At 40.0% G+C, this 25,804-nt stretch overlaps 1 protein-coding gene across 1 annotated transcript in view; it reads right to left on the bottom strand.

Annotated features, from left to right (window-relative positions):
* Positions 1-10,178, bottom strand: part of LOC122795880 (UDP-glucuronosyltransferase 2A1-like) — a 299,683-nt gene extending 289,505 nt beyond the window's left edge. The window contains exons 1-2 of the mRNA XM_044064299.1: positions 9,455-10,178; positions 3,298-3,927 (exon numbers count right to left, since the gene is read on the bottom strand). Coding sequence (XP_043920234.1) covers positions 3,298-3,927; positions 9,455-10,178 — 1,354 coding nt within the window. The remainder of the gene's footprint in view (positions 1-3,297; positions 3,928-9,454) is intronic.
* Positions 10,179-25,804: the final 15,626 nt, after the last annotated feature.

Below are 25,804 nucleotides of genomic sequence, written 5' to 3'. Positions count from 1 at the left end.
GTAATTCCTTGAACTATTGTGCTTTCTATCCAGTCAACTTCCAGGTCTTCAGCCTGGTCTCTGTTAATCTTAGAGCCTTTTTGGACCACTGCTTGCAGATGATTGTGGAAATCAGTGGTTTATGCTGTGAGCTGACTGTTTTACTGGGGATGACTTTGCAATCACTGATTCTACTCCAATGCCCTTTCCTTACTAGGAGGAAGTCTACTTGAGTTGCATGTTGGTCACTCTTGGATGTGATGTTGTGACTGTTTCTCTTGTGGAACCATGTCTTGGTCATCATCAAGCCATTTGCCAGACAGAAGTCTATAATGGTCTTGCCCCACCCATGTAGACCCAGGCAGTCCTCATATCCTGTTCTGTCAGGTTACCCATTATCAACACCAGTTCATGATCCCCTGCTTTATCTAGTAGGTCCTTCAGATGTTGTCTGAATACACTCTTTCTATCATTAGCACAACCCTGTTGTGGGGCATAGACTGAGGTTATGAATACGGCCCTATCGTTACATGGGAGTCTGACTGCCATAAGTCTGTCACTAATTCTTATGACATCCTCCACTATCTTCTGAAACCTCTCCCTCACCAAAATCCCCACATCATTTATAATATGTCCTTTTCCTGAGTAGTAGACTTTGAATCCCAAGTGTGGCTTTGCTACACTGCCTTTCCATCTTTATCATCATGTCATCCACTTTCAGGCTGTGTCCTATCAGTGAACCTACATTGAGTGTAGGCAATCCTTGCATATATATTGGCAGGCTGATTTGTTTTACATCCAGCTTTTACTCAACAGAGCCAAGTTGGGCAATTTGGACATTGGCCAACTTATTGACCCTGCACTGTTGGATGTTATGGCAGGCACACTCTAGTCAGTAGGGCACATCCATCCCTCCCATTAGCATGAATCCTTGTCACTTACCTCTGGCAAATACCCATGTCATTTGGCAACATTATTCAACATGATTGAATCACCTAGAGACACATTTTACACCATCGAGTGGCTAGCCCTGCCAGGGCCCACACTCTGTGATCCATGTTCTCTTATCTTGAGAATACTGTGCACCACCGTAGATGCCCAGAACACCATTCTTGGGTAAATTTGAGATGGAAACACTCAACATGTTTTTCAGAGGTAGGTGGAACACCACAGAGACACAATGAGGACATGCAAACTCCATACAGAAATTGGTCAGAATCAAACCTTGTACCTTGTACATGACAGGTGAAGATCTTAACCATTTTGCCAACTTGTGCTTACACCCATTCCCTGATTTATGCATCTGGTTATCATCTGCAGTTAGTTTTATGCACAGCCTCCCTACTTATGGTAGATATACCTCAGTGTATGGACCTGGAATCCCATACCCTCTTAGCATGTCCTTGCCAAAGTTTCTGATGTTCATAGTTTGCACCCTCAGACATGCAAAGATAGTACACTTCCATGCTATTGTTATGGGATCCCAGTTATGCATCCACCCCAATATCTGCCTCACTATTACCGATATCCACCACATGCTTTTGTTCTTAAGTAGGTACTTTACAAGTCAAGACTCTTTTCTTACTTTGTGAAACTCCAATTCTACAGAATCTTTACTGAAATTTCTTTATTTTACAGTTGTGCTGTTGTAAGCATTGTTGCACAGAATGGTGCCAATGTTTTTTATCATGCTAATAACAGCCTCTTAGCACAGGGATTAAGTGAATGAAGACATTTGGTACCACTGTCAGTGAATGGCTGCCAATGCACATGTCAGAGCTAACCTGCACATCAATGTGACCAGTATGCTTGTGCATACAGCATGTGCACAAATCTAGTGTCACAGTGTAGCTCTAGTGCCATCTCTCAGCTCCATGATGCAGTGCTATATTGTGGTGACACATGAATCACAAATGTGTTTCTGCACACATGTCATTATCATTTTGCTCCTTGAGTGAAAATGCAGATCTCCAGTATGGTGTGCTAGGGATAACATGTTTTTCCTGTTACCCATGTACAGGAACTTAACGGAGTACCTGCTTGGCAGTTATAATGGCCTTTTGGAAAAGGTTGATCCTTGGTATGAGCTTGGTAAAATGGTGAGTGATGCTGCTGGCATCACCCATTTTGGTGACTATACCAGAATAGGTACAGCAATGTGAAGTGGTGCCTCCTCAACCTGCTTTGACAGTGGGAGGCAAAGGTTCAGGAGAGACAGCCTGAAATGTAATGTAAGCAATTTTGTTTTTCAGTATCATGGTCTTGTACTACCTTAACAGTTGTATATGTATACTTAATGGCACATACTTTGATTTCCAACAGAAGAGGATCAACAGACGAACATGGTTAAGTGCTGGCAAACAAGGCAACTTCTGCTCCAGCATTGGGGTGTGTAGGAAATCTGAGCCTGTCTACTCTACAACCGTGAGTCTTTAGAACAGATTTTTTTCTCTCAGTTTGTTGTCCTTATAGTGGTCCAGTAGTGGAAAAGAAGGAAGTGAAGCAGTGATTACCTGAGGCTGTGTTGGCCGATGCCTGTGGGGTGATCTGGAAACCGTTCTTGTTTCCTACATGTCCACTTCTCAGCAGATGAGGCAAAGGCTCCATTCATGGAAGTGGACTGTAGGGTTAACCCCTGGTCTTATTAGTTCTGAAGCCCATTGGCTGCTGAAGTGTACTGTGGGTTGGATGACCACCTTGGCAATGGGGAGATCCCTCTGACATATCTAGCTGAGTCACGTGACTGTCAGGCCTTGCCCACTGAGCCATCAGGGAACAACTGGTCAATAACATTGAATACCCAGGTGATTGATACATGCATTTGTTGCCTTCTGGGGCAGCCTGACATCCAACCATGCCAGAAACATACCATATTCCCTATCCTGGTGGGATGCAGAGAAATTAAAGTTTCATATGGAAAACTAACTTTCTTCCATATTCTTTTTGAAAATAATAGCAGAAATTAAAAATGAAAAAATAAACACCATGTGAAAATGATTCAGAGAAAAAGAGAACTGTCTTCCTTTATAAGCTGTTATTCTTTAAATAATTAAATGAGTCCTTGAAAGTTGTCATTATAAGAATACTTTGTACTTTCTAATTCCAATGCTGATGCCAAATAACTAGTTTTATCATTACATAATGAAGGGTGTATGATAGAAACTTCGGAATCAAGCTCTGTACCTTTTGTTTGTGAGATAAATACCTTAACCCTTATGTCAACACTTTCCCAAGAGTGCTGACTGTAGGAACTAATATACAAAAAATACTAAGTAATTGTATAAAATACTAACCACAGTTAAAAGTAAATATATTTACCTGTATGCTTAGAGTAAATAGAACTCCACTGATATCCTGAAATGCTGATGAACATGATATCCTGCACTAAGTAAAGCAAGAAATTTCGCATCCTCTCAGTAAAGGTCATTCTATCAGTGAAAATTGTCATAGAAGCTGGCACAAAGGACGGTGGTGCGGGTAACTGTCCACAGAGTCGCTCTAAAGTGTTAGCCATTGATAGTCGCAAGGTATATATGAAAGGAATAGTAAGTTTTGCTGCTACCAGTTCGCTACAGAAATACACCGGGTCAGCCAGAAGAACATCAAATCTGGTTTCTTGTAGCTTTTCTAATAAGTTCTTGTTACCCAATATTCCATCACATATCTGTTTTTGGCGAAGCTGGGCCTCATTTGCAATATCTAGAAATTTCCAGAATAGTTGCCAGTAGGATAGTTGCTGAGATTCGTACATCCAGAAATTAAACAACTTATTCCCTGTTGCTTCCAAATTGTCACTACTGAAGGGCACTTTGAACACCTCAAATTTGAAGTGGGAGGGCATGTTGGGATCTATTTGAACTGATGCAGAATGTACTAAAACAGTAATACTGTGCCCTCTGTTCACCAGTTCCTCCAGTACTATCTTTATATTAATCCAGTGGCTGGCATCTGCAGGCCAGATCAGCACCCTGCCACAGACTACAGTGCCTATACAAAATGTCTGAAGGAGCAGAACTATTAAACACACTTTGTAAGACTCCATGCTTACAAACGCTCTGTCTAACACCAACAAAATGATTATTTCATAGCATTTAGCAAGTTCAGAGGTCAGAACTAAGCTAAACGTTAAAAGGTTCTGTTACAGGAAGTACTTGGAAGGCGTGCTAGTTTCTCTTCAGTACAAATAACCACATTCAGAACGAGATTGTTCCTGCAGTTGATGACTAATTTGAACAACGCTGTAAAACTTTAGAGCTGTTTGCTACAGCTCTTAAAAAATCTGCTTTAAGAAACTACTCAGCCATTATCTTAATCCAATAAAATAATAGAATGAATAAAGACTGAAAAGATGTTTGGCCTCCGTTTAGCTGATTTAACTACCGAAGCACATATTTCCTGTCAGCTAGCAGTCTGACATTGTGACCAATGTTAATAAATTCCTGTACTATGTCTTTGAGGTCTGCCTTCCTAATTCATTTCTTCAGTAACCTTTAAACTATTCTACCTGGAACATACGTATTCAGTTGTTGTTACATTATCTGTATGGAACAATGGAAAAAGTCATGCCCGTGTGACCCTTCCTATGGGATTCCTGTTTTCTCAAGTATCTGAACAGCATGCAGAGATTTTACACACAAACTTTGATAGTCAAAATATAAATGCCTTATCCAGTCTTATGTAGTTTGTGCTGAATAATGTGACTCTCTGCAAGCTGGATTCTATTTATGTATGTATTTACATGGATACTATGTTGTTGATATAGTTTTAAAGAAGAACATCTGCAAAGAGGCCCTTTGTGACATTTCAAGAACTTCAGAGACAGCAAAACAGATAACAATGTCATCTGCAGGCCATGTCTACTTTTCACTGGCAATATGTATAGACAGTCAGCATAGCAAGAAGCAGCACACCTCCAGAACTGAACCAGCAAAGACACACACACACACACACACACACACACACACACACACACACACACACACACACACACACACACACACACACACACACACACACACACACACACACACCGCACACATGCAGACGTATGTATGTAAGTGCATATATATATATATATATTTAGTGGATCTTCGTAAGTTAATCTAAAGTTTAGTAGAACAACAATAAAAACATTTACTGCAAAAGGTTAAAAAAAAAAAGATAAGCATCCTTAAGTGCATGCCTGTGCACAACTTTGGACCATATAAAGGAAAATGTCTAATTTGAACAACAAAGCTCTTCAGAACTCTACTTTAAGAAACTACTCATCTACCATATTAATCTAATAAAATAATGGTAAGAATAAAGAGAAATGATGTGCCTGGCTGCACTTTCTCAATATACTTAACTCACCTCTTTCAACCTAAGTCACACCTCACAACCCTCTCTAACCTCTTATTCCACTCCTTTCTTTTGTTTTTCTCACTACCTTATCATAACCACTTTCTCTTTCCAGACCTTTCCTCTACCTCTTTCTCTTTCCTCTCTACTCATCTAGGCTACCTAAAGATACCATACCCCTGCACTTGTCTTGCAATCTTTTATATATACTGCAGCTATACCTCAGTGTATGGACCTGGAATCCCATACCCTCTCAGCATGTCCTTGCCAAAGTTTCTGATGTTCATAGTTTGCACCCTCAGGCACACAAAGATAGTACACTTCCATGCTATTGTTATGGGGTCCCAGCTATGTATCCACCGCAATATCCGCCACCCTATCACTGATATCCACCACAGGCTTTTTGTTCTTAAGTAGGTACTTTACAAGTCAAGACTCTTTCCTTACATTGCGAAGCTCCAATTCTACAGAATCTTTACTGAAATTGCTTTATTTCACAGTTGTGCTGTTGTAAGCATTGTTGCACAGAATGGTGCCAATACTTTTTATCATACTAATAACAGCCTTTTAGGTTCATAGGTTCATAGGTTCATAGGTTCATACTAGGCTATCTGCCCGAGGGCATTTACAAGCCTAGCCCATAGTTTTGTGGCTTACGCCACCCCTTTAGTATGGGGAACTATACCCATTATTTTGCTGTGCCTCTGTTGAGCAGTGACACTGAGGTAATCCCTGGGGTATATCTGCGATCTCCCATCCATTGGTCAAGATTTCTCTTGAACAAGGCCAGCGAGGTGCTCTGCCTCACATATACCGGGATTTTATTCCACAGCATAGGGAGTCTTTGGGTGATGAATCTATCCCTCCAGCACGTCCTATTAATAGCCGTGTCGAGGTTTAAGTCTCTCGCCCTTGTGGCTCTGATGGATCTAGATTTTTTGAGGTGAAGCATATTCATCAAATCTGGGTTTGACATGGCCTTGTATGTTAGGCAAAGGTCACCTCTGAGCAAGCGGTAGCGACTGAATAGAGCTGGAGTTCTTTCAGTCGGGCAGCATAGGACAGATGTTTGAGACCCTTTATTCTTTTGGTGAGGAACTTTTGTGGCCTCTCCAGCTGCTGCAAGTGTCGGGTCAGATACATTCCGAATGGGGCATTGTACTCAATCATTGGTCTGATGAGTATAGGGAGACTATGACCTCCCTTGATCTAGATGAGAATCCCTTCATGATAAGGTGGGCAATGTAGAAGGTCTTCCTAACTACTTTAGCTACATGGGTGTCGAATGACAGACTACTATCAACCTGGGTCCCCAGGTCCCTGATAACTTCTTCTGTACTCAGTGGATTGCCACCTATTTGGTAGCTAGGGGTAACCTTGTTTTTCCCGAAGGGTATGACTATGCATTTTTTGGCATTTAACTTTAGGCCATGGCTCTGGCACCAGTTATCCGTTTCTGTGAGACCCTTCTGAAGGATATCTGTGTCAGATGTGTTTTCTACTATGGCCCAGTTTGCAGTCATCTGCAAACTTTGTCAGCCATAACCCTCCTGTGTTTGCTTGTACTTGGAAAAGTAGATGCCAAACAAGAGTGGGCCCAGGACTGAGCCCTGTGGTACACCACTTGTGACAGGCTTTGAGTCTGACATGGCGCCAGCAACTCTGACCCTGTGGGTTCTGTCACTCAGCCAGTTTGCAACCCATCTTGTGGTGTATGGGTTAACATTTAAGCTGATGAGTTTTTCAATGATACCGAGTGGGGTATTGTATCAAAGGCCTTCGCCAGATCGAGGTAGGCTGTATGGACTGCCTTTCCCTCATCAATGGCTTTGGTGACTGTTTGAAAAGTCAACCAAGTTTAGAAGGCATGATCTGCCTTTGACAAAGCCAAACTGGGATGGATCCAAAGTCTGCAAATTCCCTATGTCTTTATTTATGAGGTCCATTATGATCCTCTCCATGGCTTTGCAGATAAGGCTTGTCAAGCTAATGGGCGGTAATTTCCAGGGTCGGTGGAGGCACCGCCTTTGTGAAGTGGGACCACAGTTGCAGTGCGCCACTCCTGGATGCGTATCCAGAGGTAAGACTATGATTAAACAGCTGTCCTAGCTGTGGGTTTAATTCCTCGTTGAGTTCGTGGAGCACACAGCCAGGGACACCATCAGGTCCCATGGATGCTGTGTTTTTTGCTTTGGAGAGAGCAGTTCTCACTTGGGCTTTGGAGATGTTTGGGGGGCTGCAATCGCTTGGTATAGATATCTCTCCTTTTGGGGGGGGGAGAAGTTTGCACTGAACCTGTCAGCCAGTATGTTGGCAATGTCTGTAGGATCAGTAATCTTCACATCATTTTGAATTAGTTCTGAGCATATCTGGGAGTTTAGTCATATTTGGGAGATTAGCACAGGGATCAAGGGAATGAGGACATTTAGAGCCACTGTCAGTGAATGGCTGTCAATGTACATGTCGGAGCTAACCTGCACATCACTGTGACCAACATGCTTGTGCATACAGCATGTGCACACCTCTAGTGTCACAGTGTAGCTCTAGTGCCATGTCTCACCTCCATGATGAAGCACTACATTGTGGTGACACATGAATCACAAATGTGTTCTTGTACACATTGGGCTATCATTTTGCTCCTTGAGTGGAAACAACTGAGTAGCCATTGCTACTTCAGGCTGTGGAGAATGCAGGTCTCTAGTATGGTGTGCTAGGGATAACAAAATACCCATGTACAGGAACTTAATGGAGTGCCTGCTTGGCAGTTATAATGGTATATTGGAGAAGGTTGATCCTTGATTGATATGAACTTGCTGAAATGATGAGTGATGCCACCAGTGTCACCTATTTTGGTGACTAGTGCCAGAATACGTACAGCAATGTGAAGTGGTGCCTCCCCAACCTGTTTTGACAGTGGGAGGTAAAGGTTCAGGAGAGACAGCCTGAAATGTATTGTACGCAGTTTTGTTTTTCAGTATCATGGTCTTCTACTAACTACCTTAACAGTTGTATATGTATACTTAATGGTACATACTTTGATTTCCAACAGAAGAGGATCAACAGATGAACATGGTTAAGTGCTGGCAATCATGGCAACTTCTGCTCCAGCATTGGGGTATGTAGGAAATCTGAGCCTGTCTACTCTACAACCGTGAGTGTCTTTATAACAGATTTTTTTCTCTCAGTTTGTTGTCCTTCTAGTGGTCCAGTAGTGGAAAAGAAGGAAGTGAAGCAGTGGTTACCTGAGGCTGTGTTGGCCGATGCCTGTGGGGTGATCTGGAAAACGTTCTTGTTTCCTACATGTCCACTTCTCAGCAGATGAGGCAAAGGCTCCATTCATGGAAGTGGACTGCAGGGGTAACCCCTGGTCTTATTAGTTCTGAAGCCCATTGGCTGCTGAAGTGTACTGTGGGTTGGATGACCACCTTGGCAATGGGAAGATCCCTCTGACATATCTAGCTGAGTCACATGACTGTCAGGCCTTGCCCACTGGGCCATCAGGGAACAACTGGTCCATAACATTTAACACCCAGGTGATTGATCCATGCATTTGTTGCCTTCTGGGGCAGTCTGACATCCAAACATAGCAGAAACACACCATATCCCTATCCTGGTGGGGTGCAGAAAAATTACAGTTTCATGTGAAAGACTAATTTTCTTCCATATTCTTTTTGCAAATGATAGAAGAAATTAAAAATAAAAAAACAAACACCTGTGAAAATGGTTCAGAAAAAAAGAGAACTGTTTTCCTTTATAAGCTGTTATTCTTTAAATAATTAAACGAGTTCTTGATAATATCCTTATAAGAATACTTTGTACTTTTTAATTGCAATGTTGATGTCAAATAACCAGTTTTATCATTACATAATGAAGGGTGTATGATAGAAACTTCTCCTGCAGAAGTACTAGGCTGAAATCTATAGTCAATTATTAGGGAAGCTGCCCTTGTGGACCATTTTAAACCTAGCCAATTTCCCTTAATGAGAATCAAGCTCTGTACCTTTTGTTTGTGAGGTAAATACCTTAACCCTTATGTCAACACTTTCCCAAGAGTGCTGACTGTAGGAACTAAGATACAAAAAATACTAAGTAACTGTATAAAATACTAACTACAGTTAAAAGTAAATATATTTACCTGTATGCTTAGAGTAAATAGAACTCCACTGATATCCTGAAATGCTGATGAACATGATATCCTGCACCAAGTAAACCAGGAAATTTTGCATCCTCTCAGTAAAGGTCATTCTATCAGTGAAAATTGTCATAGAAGCTGGCACAAAGGATGGTGGTGCGGGTAACTGTCCACAGAGCCGCTCTAAAGTGTTAGCCACTGATAGTCGCAAGGTATATATGAAAGGAATAGTAAGCTTTGCTGCTACCAGTTCACTACAGAAATACACCGGGTCAGCTAGAAGAACATCATATCTGGTTTCTTGTAGCTTTTCTAATAAGTTCTTGTTACCCAATATTCCATCACATATCTGTTTTTGGCGAAGCTGAGCCTCATTTGCAATATCTAGAAATTTCCAGAATAGTTGCCAGTAGGATAGTTGCTGAGATTCGTACATCCAGAAATTGAACAACTTATTCCCTGTTGCTTCCAAGTTGTCACTACTGAAGGGCACTTTGAACACCTCAAATTTGAAGTGGGAGGGCATGTTGGGATCTATTTGACCTGATGCAGAATGTACTAAAACAGTAATACTGTGCCCTCTGTTCACCAGTTCCTCCAGTACTATCTTTATATTAATCCAGTGGCTGGCATCTGCAGGCCAGATCAGCACCCTGCCACAGACTACAGTGCCTATACAAAATGTCTGAAGGAGCAGAACTATTAAACACACTTTGTAAGATGCCATGTTTGCAAAAGCTCTAACACCAACAAAATGATTATTTCATAGCATTTAGCAAGATCAGAGGTCAGAACCTAGCTAAACATTAAAAGGGTCTGTTATAGGAAGTACTTGGAAGGCGTGCTACTTTCTCTTCAGTACAAATAGCTACATTCAGAACGAGATTGTTCCTGCAGCTGATGACTAATTTGAACAACACTGTAAAACTTTAGAGCTATTTGCTATAGCTCTTAAAAATTCTGCTTTAAGAAACTACTCAACCATTATCTTAATCCAATAAAATAATAGAATGAACAAAGATGGGAAAGATGTTTGGCCTCCATTTGGCTGATTTAACTACAGAAGCACATATTTTCTGTCAGCCACCAGTCAGACATTGTGAACAGTGTTCTTAATAAATTCCTTTAATATGTCTCTGAGGTCTGTCTTTCTAATTCATTTCTTCAGTAATGTTTACACTTTTCTATCTGGAACATTATGCAAATTCAGTTGTTGCTACATTATTTGTATGAAACAATGGAAGACGTCATGCCCATGTGACCCTTCCTATGGGATTCCTGTTTTCCGAAGTATCTGAACAGCAGGCAGAGATTTTACATATAAACTTTGATAGTCAAAATATGAATGCTTTTTCCAGTCTTATGTAGTTTGTGCTTAATAATGTGACTCTCTGCAAGCTGGACACTATTTATGTATTTATTTACATGGATACTATGTTGTTGATATAGTTTTAAACACAAGAACATCTGCAAAGAGGCCCTTTGTGACATTCAAGAACTTCAGAGACAGCAAAACAGATAACAATGTCATCTGCAGGCCATGTCTACTTTTCACTGGCAAGAAGCAGCACACCTCCAGAACTGAACCAGCAAAGACACACACACACACACACACACACACACACACACACACACACACACACACACACACACCGCGCACATGCAGACGTATGTATGTATGTAAGTGTACATCTGTATATATATATATATATATATATATATATATATATATATATATATATCTATGTTGTTGTTTTATCTTTCGACTTTTCCTCGGTTAGATGTCACCACAGTGGCACTCCGGTCCGCTAATGATTGGCAGTAGATTTTTACGTGCCGAGATGCCGGCCCTGATGCACAATCTTCAACGAAGGTATGCCCATTCATGCATGTCTCTACACAGAAGACACTTTAGCTGAAAATCAAACAGGACGTCTTACTGTGAGGTGACAATGCTCTCTCTCTCTCTCTCTCTCTCTCTATATATATATATATATATATATATATATATATATATCTGTGGTGGTGGTGCTGCGGTAGTATTGTTGTCTCACAGTAAGACGTTGTCCTCTTCGATTCTCAGCTAGAACGTCTTCTGTGTGGAGAAATGCGTGAATGGGCGCACCTTCGTTGAAGGTTGTGCATCAGGGCTGGCAACTCGGCACGTAAAAATCTACTGCCAATCATTAGTGGACCAGAGTTCCGCTGTGGTGACCCCCTAACCGGGAAAAGCCGAAAGACACAACATATATATATATATATATATATATATATATATATATATATATATATTTAGTGGATTTTCGGAAGTTAATCTAAACTTCAGTAGGGCAACAATAAAAACATTTACTGCAATAGATTAAAAAATAAATAAATAAATAAATAAAAAAAAGATAAGCATCCTAACATACCTGCCTGGTGCACAACCTTGGACCATGCAAAGAAAAATGTCTAATTTGAACAACACTGTAACATTTCTGAGCTGTTTGCTAAAGCTCTTCAGAATTCTGCTTTAAGAAACTACTCATTCACCATCTTAATTTAATAAAATAATGGTACGAATAAAGAGAAATGATGTGCCTGGCTGCACTTTCTCACTATACTTCACTCACTTCTTTCAACCAAAGTCACACCTCACAACCCTCTCTAACCCCTTACTCCACTCCTTTCTTTTGTTTTTCTCACTACCTTACCATATCCACTTTCTCTTTGCAAACCTTTCCTCTACCTCTTTTTATTTCCTTCCTACTCATCTAGGTTACCTAAAGATACCCTACCCTTTCACTCTTCTTATAATCTTTTCTCTCCATCATTACTTCCTTCTATAACCATAATATGAACACCCTCTCTCATGCTAAGACATCACACAGTTTCCCCTTACTGTCTCTAATCATGCAATCTCTAATACCTCTTTTAAATATCTCATTAGACTTTTCTCAGGTCTCTTTTATTGCATACTGATCCATTTAACAAATATTATGACTAATGAATTTTTTCCTCACATATTTTCTTCAACTCGTGTTATTGTTTTTCACTACACTCTGCTACAAAACAAATGTTCTACGTTTTTCTCATTACAACATTTTTTCACTCCTATGTTTTGTAGTGTAACATGATGCTTTGTGATTTAAAATATTGGTAACTGATATTTGAAAGATTGAGATTTTTGAGCTTTTCTTCCCAGGCATCTGCAGGAAATGTGCACTTTCCGGCCCAGTCAAGTTTTCCAAGTAAACAAATGTCAAATAAATAAATGTTTAGCCTCTTTTGGCAAACAGGGGGCAAGCTAACAAAACAGATGTTGACATTTGGGAGTTTCAATTAAAAAAATCACATATATTATGATACAAGCCTTCTAGCTTAAAATAGAGTCTTTGGAGTGATTAAGTAACAGTTTTCTGTATTTTCTTGCTGTAATTAACTGTTTTCCACCTAAACACTGATTTTCCAGTGTTTATTTTGATTTAAAAGCTTGTTGTTTTCACATATTGTACTTATTTGACTGCCTACACTTTTAAAAAGTCATTTTTGTTTAAATAATTTGTTTAACTGTTGTAGGCTACAAACTAAAGTACAATAGCCTTTTCTGATTGCTTGTAGTCGTTTAAAGCTGGTTTAAGTGTATTTTTATTGTTTTTGCCTTATCTTTTCAAAAAAAAAAAACAAAAAAACCCAAACACTTTCCTTGTTTCCCACCCTTCTAAGCTAGTATAGTCCAGTTTTCAGGCTAGTGCTGAATTCAGGGCTGTGTCTGAGTTGCCCATACCTTACTTGGATAGAGGGAAGTTTCTCTGTTCACCTGTGAGAGAGGGGAACTTTGAGCAGCCATCTGTCCTTGGAGGAGTGGTTCCATCCCAGAAGTTAGTAGTTTAAAAACCGCGTTTGCATGGGTTTGCGTGCCAGGCAGCACCGGTTAGCTACGGTTAAATTATTCCCGGCTCCACTAAGTCTCTTCAGTTTTTCTCTTGAAACTAGTCTCTCAACCTAAGCACTCAAAAAGCATCCTACAGTCCAGCACTTGCTCAGACCTAATAGCAAGCATTAATATACCCCGACACTTGATTGCCCAGCAGGGCAAGGCTCTTTATCCACCCATCACCAACCAAGCAACTAAGCAGCTCACCCTACTATTCAGGCATGACCAAAGGGCAACTTCAGGTGTACTCTCAGTCCAGTTGGTGAACCTGGGTATCCTGAGGCAATGTTACAACTGCCTCATGTACACAGACAACCCTCTCCTCCTACCACAAAACACTAACATATGCGAGAGATGCAATTATACAACCAAACTGGAGGCTAAGGTCTCTCCACCCAAGACTGGAACAGACAGTCATGATGAGAAGGTTAAAACCTGCACCACACCTCCAGCCTCACATAGACCTACTAAACCAGCACTGGCAAAAAATACACATAAATACACTAAATCATACTTGGAAGCTCTAAATAAAAACCTGCAAAAGCATCCGAGAGCTCCAAAGCAGACACTCAAAAAACTGCAATGCCCGTCACCAACCAGACAACGACAACACATAAAACACAAAATCAATGTGCCGCACAATCACAGCCCTTAAGGCAAAATAACATACCTAACACACTAGTAATAGGTGACTCTATAGTCAGGCACACTGATGTCCCACTCACTAGGCTGGACAAGGAGAAGGCTACTGTTAGCTGCCTATCGGGAGCCAGAATCTGCCACATAACACAAGCACTCAGGTCACTCCAGAACAAGTACAAATATGACTCTGTCATTGTTCATGTTGGTGTGGATGACCTGAGATGTACCTCCCTGGACTACATGAAAAGAGACATGGAAGAGCTCTCTGATCATGTAGCCCAGGCGAGTATGACCCTCACCCTGAGTAGCATCCTGCCCTCACCAAGAATGATACCTCAGTATAAAGAAAAAAATTATCAATTTCAACAATTGGCTAAGCTTCTGGTGTCATTCAAAGAGGATCCAGTGTCTGTCAGCATGGGACAACATGCTCGACAAGCCACGTTGCTTCTCAAGAGACGGCTTGCACCTGTCACCCCTAGGCTTTCAAATACTGGCCAAGGCTCTTGCTGCCCCCATAGTGCCTTTTTTAGGAAAGGCTCAAAAGTCAAACCCACCTCCATAAACAGCACAAATAAAAAAATGAGGGTTATGCTACTCAATGCCAGGAGCTTAAATCTTAAAATGCATGTGCTCAGAGCACTCCTCAGTATGGTGAATGTTGGCATCTGTGCAGTAACTGAAACCTGGTCCAAGGCTCCAGAGAGCACTCCAGCACTACCGGGCTACAACTCATATCACACATTTCGGCCACAGAACATGGACCGAAACACAAAAGGAGGGGGTGTATCCATATTCATCAAGGATACCTGCACCTCTAGGTTAGTGGCGCAGCATGATACCTCTGAGATCATCCATGTGCAACTAACATCGGGAAAATCTTCAATGCAAATTGTGGCCTGCTACAGATCACCCTCCATGACCCAGGACCACCACTCTGCCTTTCTGGAGAAATTACTACGAGTACACCGATAAGTGCTCTCACACCCCAACAGTATATGTATAAAACTGAAGGCAACGTAATGTACACATATACTCCCAATTTATTAGAACAGCGGTTAAAAACAGCGTTTTACATAACAATAAAATCACACGGATAGAGGTTAAGCGCTTTCACCCAGCATATCAGGGCTTCTTCAGAACTAATGACATGGTTCATTACAGGTGTTTTAAGCCTTTTCTGGTGCCAAAATTCAAAACTAGAAAATTAAAGTGATAGTTACTTCTAAACAATATAACTTGTTGCTGGTATCAAACAAATGTATGCATGACATAAGCCAGAACCATAATTTATACAAAATCACTAACAAATGCAGTACATATTTTTAATGATATATTAGCTATAATAAAAAGTGAATATGATACTTAAGACAACTGTGATTATATGGTAAACCATTATAAAACATAGTGCATACCAATTAATATCATGTAAATAAAATATTAATATGTAAAAATGTAAAAATCTTTTAAAAGATAATTATAAAATGTAAGATATTCCCTAAGTAGAATCTTAGATTCTAAATATAAAAATATTTACTAAAATCTTCCTTAGTAAATTAAAATTAAAGTTAAAGTCTGTATGATGAACTAACAAATGGCAGATGGAGTATAGATAGTCCCAATAATAAATTTCTTTAAAATCATGTACAAATAATGGTTTGAAAATTATTTGTAGGAGAACATTAACAAAGGTTTAATAGGAATAAATTCATTTAAACCTGGGGGTCTGGTGGCATCTAAATATATTTGCCACCATACTTCTTTATAACTAAGTAAACTTTTAATATCACCCCCTTAGGGTCGATTTTAATCACTTCCAGTATTATAAATTTAAAGTGATGATTATCACCATCCCTTTCGATATGTCTGTAAAGAGCGTTATTACTGTCTTTGGTCTTAATACAGTATATATGATCATAAATCCTTTTTCTAAGGTTTCTTTCAGTTTTTCCTACATAAAAACTAGTGCATTTCTGACAAATGCTCAGGTATATCACCATCTTAGTGTTACAGTTCCCAACCTTCCTGTTAACAGTACTTCTATGCCCATTGCTTAAATGTATAATAGTTTAATTGGACATAAAATTACACTATCTACAGGTACCACATCTCGGGCTCCGTACTGAGATCAACTTGTTGTCTTTTGCTCCTACATGTTTATATTCAACTATTTGCTTAATATTGGTTCCCATTTTAAATATAAAATGTGGTTTAGAACCTATAATTTTGGTTAGCTGGGTATCTTTAGATATAAGATACCAAAAATCATACATTAATTTCTTAATATAACTCGCTGCTATACTAAATTGTATAATGAAGGATCTTTCCTGTATATGGAAGATGTAAGTAATTTAGTTTGGTACTGAATAAAAATATCCAGATAAGGTAAACCTGTATTATTAAGAGCATAGATGAACTTCAAGTATTCACTGAAAGAAACCTTAGAAAAAGGATTTATGATCATATATACTGTATTAAGACCAAAGACAGTAATAACGCTCTTTACAGACATATCGAAAGGGATGGTGATGATCATCACTTTAAATTTATAATACTGGAAGTGATTAAAATCGACCCTAAGGGGGGTGATATTAAAAGTTTACTTAGTTATAAAGAAGTATGGTGGAAAATATATTTAGATGCCACCACACCCCCAGGTTTGAATGAATTTATTCCTATTAAACCTTTGTTAATGTTCTCCTACAAATAATTTTCAAACCATTATTTGTACATGATTTTAAAGAAATTTATTATTGGGACTATCTATACTCCATCTGCCATTTGTTAGTTCATCATACAGACTTTAACTTTAATTTTAATTTACTAAGGAAGATTTTAGTAAATATTTTTATATTTAGAATCTAAGATTCTACTTAGGGAATATCTTACATTTTATAATTATCTTTTAAAAGATTTTTTACATTTTTACATATTAATATTTTATTTACATGATATTCATTGGTATGTACTATGTTTTATAATGGTTTACCATATAATCACAGTTGTCTTAAGTATCACATTCACTTTTTATTATAGCTAATATATCATTAAAAATATGTACTGCATTTGTTAGTGATTTTGTATAAATTATGGTTCTGGCTTATGTCATGCATACATTTGTTTGATACCAGCAACAAGTTATATTGTTTAGAAGTTACTATCACTTTAATTTTCTAGTTTTGAATTTTGGCGCCAAAAAAGGTTTAAAATACCTGTAATGAACCATGTCATTAGTTCTGAAGAAGCCCTGATATGCTGGGTGAAAGCGCTTAACCTCTATCCGTGTGATTTTATTGTTATGTAAAACACTGTTTTTAACCGCTGTTCTAATAAATTGGGAGTATATGTGTACATTTCGTTGCCTTCAGTTTTATACATATACTGTTGGCGTGTGAGAGCACTTATCGGTGTATTCGTAGTGGTTTCACTTTTTTATTTTTTGTTGTTCACATTGGTGATTCAGTTTCTGGAGAAACTGGAAAACATGAAGGTCCTACCAAACACCCTGATATTGGGTGATTTCAGTTACCCTACCATTAACTGGGAAAACTACTTGAGTACAAACTTCCAGGCTCAGCGCTTCCTGGAATTTATCAACTCAAATGCCCTGGATCAGCTGGTAAACTCCCCTACCAGAGGTGAAAACATATTGTACCTGGTCATCAACAACATGGGCGACAGGTGTTCCGCACTGGAGGTCAACCTGTCACTAGTTAGATCAGACCATAAACTAATCACTCTGGATGTCCACACCCCACCACCATCCCAACCAAGGAAACCACAGTGAAAAACATTTCTAAAGCAAACTTCACCTTACTTAAGACAGAGGTGGTAAGTTTCACAGCCCCCACACTAATGGATAACACTGCCTAAGATGCAGAATCCTTTACAAATGCACTCTATGAGCACCTACAAGGATGCATGGATCGTGCCATCCCTAGCTAAACCAAGACTCACTCCTCTAAGAGAAGGAAACCAGTCTGGTGGACCCCTTGCCATAAACAGGTTATACAATAAAAGGAGGAAACTAGTTCAGAAAAAAAGCAAATCCCAAGAAGGAAAGACATCCCTGATCAGTATCAGTAAGAAACTAAGGTCCCTCATAAAATCATCCATGGCTAACTTTGAAAGAAAAATAGCCAAGGATTCAAAAGATAACCACAAAGCCCTCTTTAGCTATGTCAAGAATCTAAGTGGCAACTTACAAATATAACCACGAAAACAGGCACAGCAGATCAGCAAGAAATGTTTAATGTCACTCCACGAACAAACCACACAATACAAAAACAATAACACCACTACAGTTCTCAGCGTGTTTTCGTCGACATACACTTCATCAGAAAAGCTAAACAGTGCTCAGTGTTAACATTAAAGGTGTTAACTGAATTTACCAACATTTTAATTAATTAGGAGACATTATTGGCAGATTCAAATAACAGCTGACATAAATTTCACACATTGAGCACTGTTTAGCTTTTCCGATGAAGTGTATGTTGACGAAAAAGTGCTGAGAACTGTAGTAGCGTTATTGTTTTTGTATTGTGCAGTTTGTTCATGGAGTGACATTAAACATTTCTTGCTGATCTGCTGTGCTTGTTTTCATGGTTATTAGTGTGAGTTTGGGCACATCGACCACCTAATTTTTATTAACTCACAGAAATGCTCTGAGCTAGTGCAAAATAGCACAAAATATACTGAACCTACTGATATTGCCAACATCCTGACAGATAGATTCAGTGCAAACTTCACCAACCCCTCCCCACCTACAAAAGGGCCCACAACAATACCGGAAAAGTGCAGTGTCCTGGAAATCACAGATGCAGAGGTGAAAACAGCCCTTTCAAAAGCCAAACACAGCATCAATGGGGCTAGATGGTGTCCCAGGATGCATCTTGCCCACAAACTACAAAACAAACTAACCCCCCACCTAAACACACTGTTCAACCTCAGCCTCTCCACAGGCTATGTGCCCATAGAATGGCACACAGCAATGGTTATTCCGCTCCACAAAGGAGGGGCCACAACTAACCCTGGTAACTATCGCCCCATAAGTCTGACTAGCCTGGTCTGCAAGGCTATGGAGCGCATCATCATGGAACTTATTAACAAAGACATTGGGAACCTCCAAACGCTTGACCCGACCCAGTTCAGCTTTGTTAAGGGCAGATCATGCCTACTAACCCTGGTTGACTTCTTTGAGACAGTCACCAAGGCCATAGATGAGGGAAAGGTGATTCACACAGCCTACCTTGACCTCGGCAAAACGTTCAACACCATTCCTTACTCAGGTATTATAGAAAAACTCGCCAGCCTGAACATAAACCTCTATGTCACAAGATGGGTTGCCAACTGGCTTACAGACAGAACTCACACGGTAAGAATAGCAGGCTCCAGGTCCGACACTAAACCAGTCACAAGTGGCGTCCCACAGGGCTCGGCCCTGGGACCCCTACTGTTTGGCATACACTTCTCAGAAGTACAGGCAATCACAGGAGGATAATGGCTAACCAAGTTTGCCAATGACTGCAAACTGGGAGCCATAACTGACTTTCCCGCTGACACAGACATCCTCCAAAAAGGCCTTACTGAGAGGGACACCTGGTGTCAAAGTCATGGCCTCAAGCTAAATGCCAAAAAATGCATAGTCATCCCATTTGGGAAAAACAAAACACCCACGAATTACCACATAGATGGCAGCCCCCTTAATACAGAAGTGATAATAAGAGATCTGGGGACCCAGGTAGATAGTAATCTCTCCTTTGACAATCATATTGCCAAAGTAGTTAGGAAATCCTTCTATGTGGCCCATCTAATTACTAAAGGGTTCGCATCTAGAAATAAAGAGGTTATAGTGCCTCTCTACTCGTCACTCATCAGACCCTTCATAGAGTACAATGCCCCATTTGGGATGTACCTCACAAGACACTTCCAACAGCTCAAAAGACTACAAAAGTACCTCACCAAGAGGATTACTGGCTTCAAACATATGTCCTATGCAGACCAGCTGAAAAACTCCGGCTGTACTCAGTGGCATATCGCTTACTCACGGGTGATCTCTGCCTGACTTACAAAACCATGTCCAACTCAGAACTGATGGACATGCTCCACCTAAAGAAATCCAAGTCACTGCAAGCCACGTGATCTAGAGAGCTAAACCTCGCCACAACAATAAATAGAACATGCTGGAGGGATAAATTCCTGTCACAGAGACTCCCCCTGCTTTGGAATAAAATTCTTATCTACATTAGGCAGAGCCCCTCACTAACACTCTTCAAGAGAAACCTTGACGAGTGGATGGGTAACAGAAAATACACCCCTGGGATCACTTCATTGTCTCTGCTTGACAGAGGCTCAGTTAATTAATCAATGGGGCGGTGAAAGCCGACACACTCTGGCTAAGTTTATAAATGCCCTAGGGCAGATAGCCTAGTACCTACCTATGAACCTATGAACCTATGAACAGGTAAAAAACACACTCTCCAAAGCCAAGAACACAGCATCCATGGGAGCTGACAACATCCCAGGCTGCATTTTACATGAACTACAGAATAAACTGGCACCCCACCTAAGTACCATGTTCAATCATAGCCTCACCTCAGGCTTTGTGCCCACTGAATGGCACCCAGCAATGGTTATCCCACTCCACAAAGGGGGAGCCACCACAGAGCCCGGGAACTACCGCCCCATTAGCCTGATAAGCCTGGTCTGCAAGGCTATGGAACGTATCATCATGGAACTTAACAATGACATTGGTAATCTCCAAACTCTGGACCCCACCCAGTTCGGGTTTGTAAAAGGCAGATCATGTCTCCTAAACCTGATAGACTTCTTTGAATCGGTTACCAAAGCGGTAGATGAGGGTAAGGTGGTTCACACAGCCTATCTAGATCTCGCCAATGCTTTCAACACCATCTCCCACTTTGGAATTATAGATAAACTCACTAAACTAGGTATAAATCCCTAAGTCACAAGATGGGTTGCCAACTGGCTCACTGACAGAACCCACACTGTGAAAGTAGCAGACTCCAAATCTGACTTCAGACCAGGGGCAAGTGGAGTACCACAGGGTTCAGTCCTGGGTCCTATCCTGTTTGGTATCTACTTCTCAGAAGTACAGGCTAACACAGAAGGTCTTTGGCTAATGAAGATAGCAGATGACTGCAAACTAGGAGCCATAATCAAAACTGCAAACGATGTGGACATCCTACAAAATGGCCTCACTGAAACAGATGCCTGGTGTCAAAGCCATGGCCTCAAGCACAATGCCAAAGAGTGCATTGTCATCCCTTTTGGTAAAAACTCTGTACCCATGAACTGCCACATAGGCGGTAGTTTTCTTAACACCAAAAGTGTGATAAGAGACCTTGAGACACAGGTGGACAATAGTCTCTCCTTTGATAATCACATCACCACAGTAGTCAGGAAATCCTTCTACATGGCACACCTCATCACAAAAGGTTTCTCATTCAGGAAGAAAGAGATCATTGTTCCCCTCTTCTCGTCACTCATTAGACCTATTATAGAGTACAACACCCCTTTTGGTATGTACCTCACAAGACATCTACAAGAACTAGAAAGGCCGCAGAAATACCTCGCAAAGAGGATTAACAGCCTCAAACAGATGCCCTATACAGACTGTCTCAAAAAACTCCAGGTTTACTCCATTGCATATCGCCTACTCAGCGGTGATCTCTGTCTAACATACAAAGCTATGTCAAACCAAGAGCTGTTGAACATCTCCCGTATTACTAGGGACACAACACTTAAAGAAATCCCAATCCCTCCAAGCTTCATGCTCTATGGATCTAAACCTTGTCACCACAATAAACAGAACATGCTGGAGGGATGGATTTCTGTCCCAGAGACTTCCCATACTCTGGAACAAACTACCTATCTATATCAAACAAAGCTCCTCATTAGCACTCTTTAAGAAAAATCTTGATGACTGGATGGGAGATAGGAAATTCACCCCAGGGATCACTTCTGTGGCTCTGTTCGACAGGGGCACAGGAAATAATTTTCTTGGGTGGTGAAAGCGAGGGTACCTTTTTGGCTAAGCTTTCATAGGCCCTAAGGCCAATAGCCTAGTACCTACCTATGAACCTATGAACCTATAAGTCTTCTAAAAGAAGACCAGAATAGTCAACAGTAGTTTCCCTGCATCATCTGTAGAGATTGGTGGATGCCAATGTGCATTATCAATTATATGCCTGCCTTGGCAATGTGTAACACCTTCTGGTGTAGCTGTGAAGTCACACAACTGACATTGGGCAAACAGGGAAGCATCCAAATGAGTGCTGCCTGTATTTGTTGCCCCCTGGAATAGCCTGTCATTCAGTCATTTCTGAACCCTGATGTATCACCATCTTGATATTTTCTTCTCTTATCTGTCATTCCACATGCCTTGTTCATTGTTCAGTCCTCCCCATCACCATTATTTCACCATCTGTATTAATTGTGTCTATCCAATGTCTTCCTCACTTTTTGTTGTATACAGCCCCTGTCAGTCTATGTTTGTGTTCTTTGTCTGTCTGTATATCTACTACCTGCCTTTGTCACTCTGTCCTATCAACAGCCATCCCTTACTACCTTTCTCTTGTAATACTTGCAAAAGGGGCTCTTTCCCACAAATTACCTTTCCTCTCACCCCACCTTTCATACCTTATAGTTAGCATTGTATGTTTCCCTCAGATTGCTGTTTTCCCATTCCCTAATTTCATGTATGCCCAATTTCTTCAAAATTTATATGATGAACAGGGTTGCTACTTTCCTGTGCACATTTGCTTTAATGTATCTGTTGGGCACTGTGCTGGCCTTTTTTGCTAAAATATTTTATTAATTATAACAGATAAATTACAAATTTTAATTTTAACTGTGCTGGCCTTCTTGTCTCATATGGGCACTTGATGCAGCTGTGTGACACTACATTAGCTGAGTGAGCGCACTTTAGTTGGCTGAACTGTTGTGCCTTAACTGTGATGATAGTCATGTTAATCAAGTGGGTATTGTAATGCTGCTCCTACCAGAGGGCAGCCTAAAGCTGTTTTATCCTGTCATCACTATGCATATCTTTTCTTAAATGATCCTTTGTTTGATATGATGGCAATATTCACTGACTCATACATATTTCATTAGTTCTCCAGCTCTTTGCACAGTGACCTGCTTTAAATTTTGCTTATAGTTTGCCTGTGAATCCCGGTCTGAATTCTCTTTAGAGCTGACATTGCCGCTAAATGAAGTCTGTACTTTTGCTATTCATTGAAAAAGATGTGCGTAATAATAGACTGTATAAACTGTTTAGAAATAGATTCCCTGCCATGTTTATTCAGGTAAATATATTAGCTCACGCAGAATACTGCAATTCACATTTCATGTCTTTTACCAACCTTATCTAGACCAACTGCTACATAAAGGCACTCAATAAACTATATTATCTTGAAAATGTATGAAATGAATGTTTGTGAAAAAGGTGTAAGCTACCAAGAAGGTATACAGAAAGAACATAAACTGCTATACACAGAGAAAGTGTGTGTATGTGGTGTGCTGGTCAATAGTGAGTAGATAGGCCCAACAGACTTCTTCACTGGGATATTCTACTGCACTGTTCATTAGAAAATGGGTTTTCTGTTTGGTTAAAGCTATACAAACTTCCCAAGGGGAATACTAGGAGAGTGACACATCTTCATTTGCAGTGGTATCTGAGCTGTCAGGGTTGCCAAAATAGCAAACCTCAGTGAAAGAAAGAGATGGTTTTCCATCTGGCTTATGGTTGAGAATGTTATCCTTTGTAATGTTTGGCTCCTTTGGTGAAACTGAGACTTGGTCTTCACTCTGAGATGGTGAAACTATATTGGCTGTCTCTAGTGGGCTCAGATGATTGCAAATTAGAAGCAGGCATAGAATCTCCCACTATCAATAATGTTCTCCAGAAAGGGCTGACACAGACAAATAACGTGTGTCAGGACTAAAACTAAATGTCAAAAAAGCATAATAATATCCTTCTGGAGAACATCCACTCCTGTTAACTATCATATTGACATCACACCCCTAAGAGTCAACCTGGTAGTTAGGGACTTGGGGAAACATGTACACAGTAATCTAGCCTTTGACCATCACATATCTGCAGTAGTGAGGAAGTCATTCTGTGTTGTGCAACTATGAAGCAAGGTATGGCATCTAGGGTCAAGGACGTCATTGTTCAATTATAACCTGCATTTAAGAGATCTATCATTGAGTACAATGCCCCTTTTGGTATGTACCTAACCAGGCACATTCAACAATTAAAAAGTGCATAGAGGTTCCTCTCTGAAAGAATACAGGGTGTAAATAACATGTCCTATGCAGACCTCCTCAAAGCCGTATCGCTGTATTCTGTCTCCTACATGCTGTTTAGGGAGCTCTATGCCTGGCATACAAGGCATTGTCGGACCCCACCTGGCTGAACTTCCTGCATATCTGCAAAACAAACAGCACCAGAGTTACACATTCCAAAGAATTAATTTTGTCTGTGATATAGATAGGACCTGCTGAAGAGACAGGTATGTATCCCCGAGACTACCCCTTCTCTGGAATAGGCTCCCCATTCATGTGAAGAAGAGTTCCTCCCTAACTCAATTCAAGTGTAATTTGGACAATTGGAGAGGGAGCAGGAAACTCATCCCTGGTTTGGCACCTATGTCTATAATGGAGAAAAACAGTCTGCAAATGTTTCATCTCCCAAGCCCCTTCCTAAACTTATCAAGGATAGTAAAACTTGTCAGAGATTTGGGATGTATGGCTAGGCTTAAAAATACCCCAGTGGTTGTTAGCCCTGTATAGACCTACGAACCTATGAGGGCTATCCTTTGGACAAATTATTAAATTAAGCCCCCCATTTAGCTGATGTGGTTAACTCAGGTGGGGATTTGAGATCACAAGAAATGTAGTCAAAGAAGTGCACAAATAAATTATTGATGCAATATCTTTTAATATATCAGATTTTCAAAATAACTATTCATGCACTCCTATTAGTAGTGAACTTATTAAACCATGCATCTATTAATCTGTTTTACATTAAATAATTTGAAACTTCAAAATAATCATTTAGCAATGCTTATTTTATATATGTAAAGAACAAAACTTAACAAATTTTGCTTCTTATTGCATTTTTATCCCCAACTACCACTTCTAATGTATTCATCTAATAGTTTTCTGTCTTGTGCTTAACCAGTTTTCCTCCTTCCACAATATCTAATTTTATTTAGTTCTGTTTTCTTATTTGAATTTAGAGTTCCAGTTTTAACTTTACACATTTGCCATGCTTCTTGGTTCTACCTTAAGTGACGTGAAGTAAATATGATTTATACTGTTTATTTATTTTTGGTAGTTGGCTTAGAGGAAGAAGGAGCTGTTAATGAGCTGTTTCCTGTGGTCCAGAGGTGCAAGGTTTGATTCCCTCAGCCTCCATTCCCTAACTGTGTGACTCTGAGCAAGTCACTTAACCAGACACTGCTCCTGGGCTGAATCTAAAAAAGATCCATGGAGATCAGTGCTCTACCCCAAAATAAAACAAATCCTTTCTGTTATTTACTGAGATAGTCTGACTTGGTATTATTCATTTATTTAACAAAGAACCAGGAGGAGAAGCTCTACAGTTAAACTATATATTGATAGAATAAGGAAAACATAGTCAAGGTTTAAAAACTACAGTCAGCTTCTGGGGGCGGAATCATATATGTTAGACATATTTGCATACAAAACAAGTTTATCTATTAACTGCAGATATTTTTTAGAAATTAGAATCCCAATAGTAATCA

This window comes from Protopterus annectens, chromosome 2.part2, assembly GCF_019279795.1.
Source record: "Protopterus annectens isolate FY-2018-M chromosome 2.part2, PAN1.0, whole genome shotgun sequence".
NCBI classification, from domain to species: domain Eukaryota; kingdom Metazoa; phylum Chordata; order Ceratodontiformes; family Protopteridae; genus Protopterus; species Protopterus annectens.
Note: the sequence above shows the minus strand (reverse complement) of the source record. Positions and strands in the feature narration are given on the sequence as shown.